Source organism: Cynocephalus volans, chromosome 2, assembly GCF_027409185.1.
Source record: "Cynocephalus volans isolate mCynVol1 chromosome 2, mCynVol1.pri, whole genome shotgun sequence".
NCBI classification, from domain to species: domain Eukaryota; kingdom Metazoa; phylum Chordata; class Mammalia; order Dermoptera; family Cynocephalidae; genus Cynocephalus; species Cynocephalus volans.
This window is the reverse complement of record NC_084461.1, coordinates 8,952,488-8,964,981: the sequence shown is the minus strand read 5'-3', so window position 1 is coordinate 8,964,981 and position 12,494 is coordinate 8,952,488. Positions and strand designations below refer to the sequence as shown.

Here is a 12,494-nt window from a genome sequence, read left to right as displayed (position 1 = left end):
CAAAACCAAAAAACAAAGAATTATCTAGACCAAGAGGCCAACAGTGTTGAGGTTGGGAAAACCTGGCTTAGCATAACACACAGCACAGTATACATGTTAATAAATGCTAATTTAATTTTTCTGATAAATAGTCCAGGAGACAGTTATAGCGACAAATTGAATCAGGTACTTTCTTTATCTTTACTTTTCCCCTAGCACAACCAGTTCATGCCATAAAATTCTCACCATTTTAGAAAAATAATAGGGAAAAGGTTTTGACCCATGAAGTATCCTGCAAGTGATTACTGGTGTGAATGGTGCCGTGATTCTGTTCATTTTGTTACACATTACCTTCCTTTAGGCTTTGGAGCTAATGTATACACATACGTGTGAGTCAACTTACATGCATGTGCCTTTATATTTTGTAACACTTTGTGTTTTATCATGTATATTTTATTATATAGCTATTTAAAATTTTAGGTACTCCTGAGTTGCTCGACCACTGCATATTACAGAGTTAATACTTAGGAGTCTTAATTGCTGGTTGTACCACATCATTATAGCAGAAATGAGAATTTCTAAAAAAATTTTTTAAAGAATGCCTCAGTAACCTTAAGCAGAATCACTCCTATAGGCACAGTGAGCTCTTTACCATAGAGATGAAAGATTGAGTAGATTTGGCTGATTACCTAGTAGAGGAGACTTTCAAAGTCCCAGCCATCTGAAGGTGTCTGATTCCATATTTGCTTGCAATGACTTTGAGAGCTAGGTTGACCTAGAAAATGCAAAAGCCATCACTAAGAAGCAAATGTTTGCTACAGTATCTCTTTCTCATTTGACTGTCTCAGAACTAAATTGAGAAAGAAGTGCTATAAAAAAAATGCACACCACTCCTACCCTGTTGCCTTCACTGTGAGAGGCATGTTCCCCAAAGAGGTCCTGATCTATGAAGAAAAGCAAAATGTGTGAATAATCCAAACTGTCCCCCCAGAATCTATAACTGCATCATTTTTAAATTAGGTGATTTTTTTTTCTTAAAATGCTACAGTTACAACTTATTATCCATCTCATTTTGGCAGTGATACACTGTCTTCTTGGGATTTTTGCAAATGGCATCATTGTGGTGGCAAATGGAATTGACTTTATCAAGCATAGAAAAATGGGTGCACTGGATCTCCTCCTTTCCTGCCTGGCAATTTCTAGGATTTTTATGCAGTTGGCCATCTTCTACATTAATCTGGCTGCTCTCCACTTGATAAAATTTTCTGCACTTCCTAAGCATGTTTCAATTCATTGGTTTGTAAATGAATCAGCACTTTGGTTTGCAACGTGGCTCAGCGTTTTCTACTGTGCCAAGATTGCCACCATCCCTCATCCACTCTTCTTCTGGTTGAAGGTGAGGATATCCAAGTTGGTGCCGTGGCTGATCCTGGCGTCTCTGCTGTATTCATCTCTCCTGCTTGCTTCCTATAGCAAATATGTGCAGTATATTCCCCAAAACCTCATGGTAAGCTTTTTCTTCAAAAATGCAACATCTCAAATCGAAAACCATCTTGCTTTACAGGTTTTCTTTTTTGCCATTGGGCTCATATTGCCATTACTAATTTTTGTTACTGCTGCCTTGCTCTTGATTTTTTCCCTTGGGAGACACACCCGGCAGATGAGAAAGACAGCAGCGGGTATCACGGACAGTAGCAGGCGTGCCCACATCAGCGCAATGCTATCCACCCTGTCCTTCCTAATCCTCTACGTAACCCACTATGCAGCGACTGTTTTAGTTTCTTCTCAGGCTTTCCAGTTCAGAAGCTTCATCTTTCAGCTCTGCATATTGATGATTGGTGTATACCCCTCTGCACACTCTATCATCTTAATTTTAGGAAATCCTAGACTGAAAAAAAATGCAAAGAAGTTCCTCCTCTGCAGTAAGTGCTGTTAGTGAGAGAGAACTTTCATCAGCTCAAAGACCCCATGAGTCAATGACTTACAAGTGCCTGCCACACCTCCCTCAGTCAAAGCAGCCTGCTCGTAAATGCACAAAATGTCATCTTAAGACCATTTGTCCAGCCTGAGGCATTGTTATGGATTTACTACTTTTTCAAAGGGTTAATTCGATTTGCAAATCACAACACATGTTGTTGTATTATATCGATGTCAATCTTTTGGTTGTGATATTGTCCTATTGTCTTGCAAGATGTTACTATTGGGGAAATCTAGGTAAATGGGTAAAGGGGTCATCTTTCTGCATTATTTCTTACAAGTGCATGCAAACCTACAATTACCTCAAAATGAAAAGTTAAAGAAACAGAAAAGCACATGTTTGAACCTGTGATGCCAGAGGGACACATGAATGCCATAGGGTCCCCTTTGTATCTGACTCCCAGTCTTATCCTGTCCTGAAGGGGCTGACTGCTCATCTCTTGCCTGCCTGGGTATTATTTCTGCTCTATTTGTTGGAGTCACTGACAATGGAGCCATTCTTCCCCCTCAAATCAGAAAGGAAGCCGAGGACAGGCAGGCCTTCCCAGTCCTTGAAAGCATGTCCACCTACTCCATGCTACAGAGAACCTAGATACCCTGGTGACACGTCCCATCAACTGATACAAAGGCAGGCAGATGGAGGCTGGGGAGAAAGAGAAGGAGGAAGCATCGAGGGCTGAATGCTCATTTCCCCCCAGTTGAACACCAAAACAGATAATAGCTTGCAAAGAGGTTTCATTTTGCATTTGAGACCCTTTCAAGTGGTGGTGGCAATTTGGAACTCCTCCACATCTCAATGGAGCAAATTCAGTAGGTGGGTGGGGCTGGGGGTGTCTCCATCTGCTTGAAGTCACAAATGCAATTTCCATTTGGTAGATGATTTTGGATACTAAGATATATATGTATACTTCTTAAACAGCATCAGAACCTGTCTGCTTCCAGGCAAATAAATAAAGTAAAAGAAGTTCTTAAGTTTAGCTATAACTTGTAGTTCAGGTGTTGATGATGCAAAGCGTGTTTAGGTTTAGATTTGCCAGTCACCAATAACACAGATGCAAATGCGGGTTTTCCAACCTAGGACAAGCCTGCTGGGTTGTGATAAGCTAATGAAAGACTTTGCTTCAGAAGATCCAGAGATGTATTTCTCTTCTGGGGCATGAGAATTAAGCTCTAAGAGTACTCTTCAACTTCCCATGGATCTCAGACTTTACTCCCCAAGGAGTGAAATGACAGCCTCCATATTCCTGCTGTCTCATATTCCCACATCCCACTCAGCAGAAAGTTTTGTAGCTATTCGTGCACTCTGGCTACCAGCTCGGGGAAGAGCAGTTGTGTTCTGGAGGTAAAAATTACTCCTGCTTGGGGTGGGGTAGTGGAGAATCACTTTAATTTCTCTCTCTTCTGAAAGTTGAGAAAATACCTGCTCCTTGAATCCATGATGCATGTACCCACAGGTGGATAGAGGAAAAGTCAGAGCCATTTCAAACATTCAGGGAAAAATTTGTGATCATACAACTCATGTGATTTTTTTCCTCAGATACCAAATTTTGTGGGGTTTTTTAGGTTACAAATATTTACTACACATTGAATAAGTGCAAGACAATACAGGTTCTTCTCAGTTTACAATGGGGCTACTTCCCAATAAACACATCATAAAGTCAAAAGATCATAAGTTGAGCCTGTCTGTATTTAAAAGCACTAGAATCATTGAGGCATGGCACAATGCCTTACTAAATAAACTTTACATATGCCTAGTAAAATAAAGACTGCAAACATACATTGGTTTATTTTCTAGAGTTTAATCATTCTTGCTCAGTGTGTGTTCTATAATTTGGAGTTACAGAGAAACTATGCTTTCTGTCCCCAATCTAAACAGATTTTTCTGATTGCTTCCAAATTTAACCTAGTTTTGGCTTTCAAATGGCTTATTTTTGTTTCAATCTAGTTACTTGGATTTTAAATATACCAATTTTACCCCAAAATTCTACCTTTGTGGAATTACATTTATAGCATGGTAAATTTATAACAGGGCTGTTCACATTTCACTATTGTTAAATCTTCTTTTAGATGTTATTGGAGCAGACTGGTCCCGTTTTCTAGTTTGGTCCTTCTTTCCAATGAGATACCAAATTCTGATTCTACTTAATGCAACTCCTGCTTTAATAGTGCTAGTCAATGAGATGAATATTAAGGTATGACTAAGCTTGTATAATATTACAAAAGGTTGTAAGAAAAAAATGCATGATAAAGGAAACTATTCTAAAAAAATTTCGAAGTCTACTTTCCCAGAATTATACAAGAATATTTGAAAAAAGTTCATAGATTCATGTTATTTTTTCATTCTAATTTACATAAACTTTTTGAAGTACCCTTGTATGTCTTCCAGAAGTGTTGCCTAGCCATTGTGTTGATAGGCATTGCACAGGAGACTAATTGCTTGATTTTAGAAGCAAAACAGACCCAGCCTTTGTCTCTCTGGATCCACCCTTATCTGGACTTTCTAACCTTGTCTTGTTTTTGTCTAGCAGTGGGTTGACCTCTATCATGGTGCAGCGTCTTCCTGTATCCACCCCTGTACTGTAAAGATGGGGCTGGACATTACAGCTCCTGGGAGCTTTGGCTATGGGATCTCATGTCTGTGGGTCAGGTTGATTGCAGGATATGGCCTACTGCTCCCTGAGGAGATCCAGCACCCACTGGTCATTTAATGTGGCTTCTAGTTAAGGCTTTCAAATAGAGAGACTGAGCTACAAGGCAGGCTCTTACTAAAGCAGGACCCAACAGTAACACTCCATCCCATCTCAGATAGGACTTTAATGAGCAGCCCCAAGCCAGGAGACCAGTGTTGTCTTGCTGTGTTCCACTCTGCATTCTGACATCAGATTCTTCTGTCTCCAAGGCCCAGGGGTTCTCCACAGTCTCCAGTGACTATTGATGGTGACACCAATTGAGAACGCTAGATCTCTGTGCTTATATAAAGACTTTTGATAATATAAATGTTGTAATAACATGAATATTAAAAAACCACAATTTCAAAAGCCTCATAAATTATGAATACCTTTTAAATTCTCAACTGCTCATTAAAATGCAACAACTGCTTAAGGATAGGATACACTGGACCTGAAAGTGCTAGGAAGACATGTAATGTTTACTGGTGGTCTTCTTCAGGTTAAGGACCACCCATCCTAGATACTTCAGAATGTTCAAAGGTTATGCCTCATATGCTTAAGTATAGATGTACTACACAGACTATGAATATTCTAATTTTAGGCTTGAAAAATATGGTTTCCATAAATTTCATCCATGTAGAGTTACACCTCTTTCCGTGAGAAAAGAGACAGGTAGTCAGAAATATCCAAGAGAGAAAGAAACAAGCCATACGATCCAAATTAACTTCGGCAATCAGTGGGATGACAGATGTTACAGACAGATGGCACCCATATTGGAGAAAAATCCAAATGACCAGGGCAGGGACACCTTCATGTTTTAAAGGGGGTCCTGCTAGGGAATGAGTTGGAGTTGGGTTAAGCACTGCAGTAACACCAACTTAAGATCATTGGCATATTCCTTTTTTATCATTACTACTCTTTGCCACCTAATAATTGTAAACTCTCATAAGAAATCTTTATGCCAGGGGAAAAAAGGTATTTACTCAGAAAATCTGCTCAATGAACTGAAAACATTAAGCTTTGGGGAGACTCAATACAAGTTCAAGATAGTTCTTGGGTATGTTTCACCACCATCTCTCTGTATAAAACTAGCATCTATTTCTCCTTGATACATTAGGCCACTGATACTTCACCGTACCTTTGCAAGATTAAATAACGATTGTTTTTAAGATGTGATGCAAACGTTTGGATTCATATCTGTGACATCTGGATCTACTTACTCTTTTTGGCTGGGAATCACGAGTTGGTGATTTTATCCTATAATTTAAAACATATTTAAATCATTGAAGTGTGGGTTTCCTTTTATTCTTTTTTGGTGTTTTATTTGTTTCTATTTTAAACCTTTCTCTACGAGATCATTAACATAACATAATATTGAATCAAATATCTACTTAAATGTCTGAAGGCATGCCCATTTTGAAAATGAATGAAGATTCTTTTTTTTAAAACTTCAACATTCCTGAGAAAAAAGATACATTTTAACTGTTCCTATTTTTGAGGTTGAGAGAGCTTTAGTATCCATTAATTAGACTCTCTTCTTCCTATAGATCTGTGTAAATAAGACAACATAAGCACACGTGAATGTGTAACTGGGGAGAATTTGAATTTGGGAGCACGAGAGTCCAGGAGCTAGATTGGACTTGGTGCTTGGTGAGTACCCCCTGAGTGACTCAAATTCCAGAACCAGTGGGGAAACTCCAGATGCTTCTGAAGATGGACAGGTGGAAAAGGGTGTAGAAAGTAAATTGGTGCCTAACAATGAGCTAGGAACTTATATTACTAAATATATGGGATGTCCTCTGGCCATAAACCCACCCATTTGGACAGCAGATGCTGCACTTGTGATTGCAAATTAGTATGTAAAGCTTCACTTGAAACCCAGTCTGTTGGCTTCCAGAAACTTTGACCAGATACGATATGGAGTCAGGAAGCTCAGTTTCACAATAAATATTCTCCAGAATATTCACCACTGCTTATCTGCTGAAATACTTGAAATTTTTGAAATAAGGGCTTATGCCTTTAATCATGGGGCACGATGTTCTACACCAGCTCTGTGGGGTGAGAGAGGGAACCTTGAGCATAACATTTTAGATTGGGAGGCAGGGTGGGTTTATGTGGTTCTGTAGAAAGGTAGGCGCCAGACCACTGTGTTCACAAAGCCAATAATCTGGTCTCCTTTGCTCTCCTCACTAGAAGTGCACGTGCCTATTTGGGTCATTTAGGCAACTTCTGTGCAGTGCAGTAAGCACTGTAATGAGCTGAGCCTCAGTTTCTTCATCTATATAATGGGGATAAGAATGACACATACCACATGCTTAGCAAAACTTCAGCTATATAATTGTAAGCACAAATGATGTATCCTCCAGGTAATAGGGACAGAAATAAGTACTGTCACAAGTATTCTGCAGCAACACCTTGAGAGAACAGGAGAGTGCATGGGAGGGAGCATGTTGAACAATAGGGGGTGGCAATTAAGAGGCTGATCTGGAATCGAGATCCACCACCAAAGAGCTGAGTAACTTGATGAGCCCGAGGCTCACATTTCCCCGTCTTTTGAAATGGGGCTAGGAATAATGCCAGGCATACTGAGGGGACTTGATGAGCTAGTGGTGGAACCGAGTTCCCAGCACAACGCCCAGCTGCCGCTGCTGATGTTTTAAGTTATGTTAACCACACGGAACTGCTGAACTCTGATGACTTTTGACCTGCAGCACTGACAGTTTCTATGCTTCACCCTAATAATCAATCAATCAGTCATGGCTTTTAGAAGGGAACTCATTCCAGACCCAAAAAAGAGCATATATGAAAGTACCTGGCAAAGGAAGGGAGAAAAAAAAAAAAACAAAGAAACACACAAAAGTGAAAAAAGGGAAGGTGAAAGGAAGAGTAGCGGGTGTCCCGAGCTGCTCGGCTGCCACAGTAAATGACGCCAGCATCCGCTGCCTCATGGACCAGGTCCATCCTCACCTGCGCTGCGTGCTGGCTGTGGGGTTTGCATGGCCTGGCTGCTGTTCTCAGTCCTGAAGGAAAAGCTCCCATTTGCGACAGACTGTTCTCGAGGCCAGGGAAAAGAATGAAGGCTGGGGACCTCACTGTGGTTTTAAAGCTTCTGCCATATCCACCGCATGTTAAATGGCCAAGCCCAGTGTAAACAGGGGGAGAGATAGAAAATCCCTTAGAAAAAGCAGCAAGCATTTGGGGATAAAATAAATCTACCATATGGGAATGCAAAATGGTGCAAACACTGTGGAAAGCAGTTTGGCGGTTCCCCAAAAAGCTAATCATAGAATGGCCATAGGATTCAGCAGTTCCACTCCTAAGTATACACTCAAGCGGATGGAAAGCAGGGACTGGAATTGTACACCCGTGTTCACAGCAGCAGTATTCACAATAGCCAAAAGGTATCCATCAACAGATGAATGGGCAAACAAAACATGGTATATTCATTCAATGGAATATTAGTCAGCCTTGAAAAAGGAGCAAAGTACTGACACATGCTACAGCATGGATGCACCTGGAAAACATGGTGCTAAGTGTAATAAGCCAGACACAAAAAGACAAATATCGTGTGATTCCACTTGTGTGAGATATCTAGAAAAGGCAAATTCATAAAGACAAAAATTGGAATACAGAATGGAAAGTACCTAACACCACTGAATTATACACTAAAATGGTTAAAATGGTAAATGTTATGTTATATACTGTATGTGTGTCTATAAACAAAAAAATAATTCTACCGCAAAAAAGAGACAGGGCCTGGGTGTACTTCTGTCATTATATTCTGGCGCTGTTCATTGACAAAACACACGTGATAAGTCTCCATTGTGAATTAACTCACAATTCAACCTCCATGAGCCTTCCCCATTAGAATCAGGTTATAGTTAGGCTAAGAGATAAATATTGTGAACCAAGATACTTTTAGAATCTAAATAGACAGTTGCCATTCTAATGTTTACTCCTCCTTCCAAAGTACACAAGACATCTGACAGGCCCTTGAATGCAACAGCGTACGTGCTTGTTTAAAATACAGCAAGGAACAGTCAAGTCCTCTGACATCATCTTTTAAAAGGGGTTAGTTTGAAACTTATCTCAGGGGTCAAACCCACATAAACCTAAGAAGCATTTTTTTCTTAAATAGAGAGTGCCTGGGGCAAATGGTCGGGGAATAGAAATTCTAACCCCTCAGGGCCTCAAAGTTGTGCTTGATTGCCTGTAGTAAAGAATTTTAAAGGCTGGTTTAATCATTTGTAGCTCATTCAGAGTGAACAAACTGATTACAGATGGCAAGCTTCCAGAATGGTAAAAAGGAAAATGTCTCCTTGGGTGTGGCCAGTTTCCACATCTATAGTTGTAAGCCCTCTAAAGGAGCTCTTTGGGGGGATAGCTACCCTAGCCCCCGTAGGATAACCGGGATTTAGATCAGCCAGCTCAGCTGGGCAATTTTATCTGAAAACATAGCACTCTTTTATTCTTGTTATGTTGTGAGTTTTGTTACACTCCAGGTTTCACAGCCACTGTGTCAGCCTTTGCACCCAGATCCACTCGAGTGGGCTCCGAGGTGGGCTTGTCAGTTACAGGCTGAGTGCCACTTGTGAAGAATTCCCAGAGGGGTCCCAAGTATGAATAGCTCTCTGTCTCCCTGTTTTTACAGGAAGAGAATGAATGGACTTCTTGTGAAATAACTCTCCGACGTGTACTCTTTGGGGTTTTAAATCATACTTGAGAGAGCAAAAATAAAACAGAACAGAACCATCCAGATAAACAAGCAGGGATTTCCTGGGAAAGCAGCCCCAGGGCCGTGGAGTTGAGCTTTCTGAAGACCAAGGTCAAGCAAGAGCCCAGTGGTTTCTGCTCTCAGGTGCAGAGAGTCATGGTTGGGATAGGGGGTGCCAGAGAAAGTCAATCGGGTACTCACACTGGGCTGCGAGGATAGAGATTTCTACATTTTTAATTGGATTTTTTCTTCATAACAAATAATGTAATAGTGAATAAAGAAAAGTAGAGAAGAAATCATCCAGAATTCACCATCCTAATAAATCAATAATTTTGATTTGCTCATGTTCCCATTCAAACGCTGTGAGCAGAAATATTTAATTTCTGCATCATCATAATCATTCGAAGGTATACTTTTATACATTTCATTTCACTTCTTAAACATTTCCTTGTTGATTGTTTTAATAGCTATAAAATATTTTACTGAGCCAATGTAACACAGTACTTCAAAATAGAAACATTTAGTAAATATTTGTTGAAAAAATGAATTGACATATTTTTAATTAATTTTTTATTGAAACATTTTGATTATACATACTTATATGGTACAGAATTGTATTTCAATACATGTATACGATGTGAGATGATACAAACAGGGTAATTAACATATTCATCATTGCAAAACTTAATCATTTCTTTGTGATGTGAACATTTAATTCCTCTCTTCTAGTCATTTGATAATATGAAGTAAATCATTGTTAATTATAGATTCCTGCGTTGGCTGTACACTAATAGAACTTTTTTTTCTAGCTTTAATTTTATGTACATTAACCAGCCTCTCACTTTCTCCCCTCCCCCACCCCTTTTCCACCTCAAATAGCCATGGTTTTTCTCTCTTAACAGTTCAACTTATTATTATTATTTGTTATTATTATTTATTCATTTGTTTGCTGTTTTGTTTTTTAGTTTCCACATATGAGTAAGAATATTTCTCTTTCTATGCCCGGCTTATTTCACTTAACATAATTTTATGCAAGCTTATCCATGCTGCTGAGAATGGTAGAATTTCATTCCTTTTTATGGCTGAGTAGTATTCCATTGTGTATATATACCACATTTTCTTTATCCAGTCATCTGTCCATCTGTCATGGACATTTAGGCATCCTCATCAGCATTGTTATTTTCTGTCTTTTTTATAACAGTCAGTCTAACTGGGGTGAGATGATACCCCAATGTGATTTTGATTGCATTTCTCTGATGATTAGTGATGTTGAGCATTTTTTCATGTACCTGTTGGCTGTTTTTATGTCTTCCTTTGAGAAATGTCTATTCAGTTCCCTTGCCCATTTTTTTAATTGAGTTATTGAGCTAACTCACCAGCCCCTAACATATTTACTCTTTGGCATATACAATCTATTTATTTAGTAGCATTGAATTTGCTTCCATTTTCACTACTCTAATGTTTAATGGGCACTTCTGTGTATTTTTTCCTACTCTTCGTAATTTCATTAGGAAAAGTTCTGAGAACTAGGATTACTAAGTCAGTGGCTATGAAATAAATTGGTAAATTCCTTTCTTAGGGGATTGTATAGAGGTGCATTTCCACTAGTGATGCACCAGTTTGCTGGTTTTGTATATCTTGGCCAGCACTGCCGGTTAATGTCTTTTTTATTTTTAACATTTGCTAATTTAATAAGTGTAAAGAAAGAGACTTTAATTTGCAAATCCCTTTCTTTTAAAATACTTATCAAGCAACTTTTACATTTCATCTTCATTTTATAAACCTTTTGCTTATGGCCTGACACAGAACCTAGTTAGCTTTCAAGTTCTCTCAATAAACCTCATTTCCGCAAGTTCGAGACCTTCAAAATGAGCACATGGAGCATTCTGCACCACTGCTATCCTGCCAAGAGTCCCCGAATCACTGGACTCTCCCAAACTGCCCTCAGCACAGAGCTTGGCACATGGTGACTGTCAGTGCATGCCAGTCAGAGTGGCTGTGGAAATTGACATAAATGCTGCAAGAGGGAGAACAGAGGCTGAAGATTCAGGGCCACTTATGGCTGGCATGTCGTAGGCTCACAGGTGACACATATGTCACAGGCAGTGATGTTATCACTGAAAATTCCCCCTGGAGCTGTGATAAGGTTGGCAACATACCTTGCACTTAATATGGGTTGGGTTCTGTTCTCAGTACATCACAAAGATTAATTTATAAAATCCTCACAACAGCGTGGAAGGCATCCTTACTTTCATCCTGTTTCCAGATAAGGAAGCAGGGCCACTGGGGGGATATTGTAATTTGCCTGTGATCGCTCACTTGTTAGGATTCAGGATCAGGTGATCTGACTGCACAGGCCATCCTCTGAGGGCTTGTCCTTACTATGCTGGGGCATGACAGACAGACCATGGACTAAGGTGTGATTCCTTCAAAGTCTTGACTCAGAGAGGTCACAAATATGTTAGACGATTATACTTTGTTTCCTTATTTTTTTTTTTAATTACTATCGAATCAACAATACATTAAACACATGAAGGGCTGGAGTGTTAGCACGCCAAGGTCTTATAACCCCAAGGTCATGGGTTCAAACCTCATACCTGTCTGGCACAAAAAACATAAACAAATAAACAAAGTACACACGAAGATGGTGATGATAATGATGTGCATTAATTGACTTGATCCTAATATTTTAAAAACGTGAAACCTAAGGCAGGTATTATTGATCCCATTACAAATGAGGAATCAGAGACTCAGAGACTCAGTGACTGGCACAGCCACCACTTGAACCCAGGTCTTCTAACTCATCTGCACAATGGACGCTGACCTCCTTGGGGTGTTGATGACCAAGGGCTTAGCACAGCATGGGACAGAGGACACAGCACAGAGGAGACAGCAAAGGGAAAGCTCATTTATGAGAAGGTGAAATGGAGGTCCAGGGAGAGGCTGGACTCAAGAAACATTTGCTTTGTAGGAGACCACAGATGGGAGCAGAAGGAGCCCACAGGGAGGGAGAGATTGAGGAGACCAGAGAAGTGCTGCCGAGGCCTTGTTGGAGCAGGCACGGTCAGGACCAGGGGTCAAGGGCTGGAGGAGAGGAGAAAGGAGGCAGAGAGGAAGAGTGTGAGTTAAGGGCTGATGATGGAGCTGTGGGAACT

At 40.0% G+C, this 12,494-nt stretch overlaps 1 protein-coding gene across 1 annotated transcript; it reads left to right on the top strand.

Annotated features, from left to right (window-relative positions):
* Positions 1–1,018: 1,018 nt before the first annotated feature.
* On the top strand, positions 1,019–1,915 carry TAS2R1 (taste 2 receptor member 1). The gene has a single exon (XM_063088207.1). It carries the CDS (start codon positions 1,019–1,021, stop codon positions 1,913–1,915), a length of 897 nt encoding a protein of 298 aa, XP_062944277.1.
* The last annotated feature ends 10,579 nt before the right edge of the window (positions 1,916–12,494 follow it).

Bases quoted from the DNA above. Each gene is read 5' to 3' on its own strand.
- TAS2R1 (XM_063088207.1), top strand. From the start codon at position 1,019: ATGCTACAGTTACAACTTATTATCCATCTCATTTTGGCAGTGATACAC.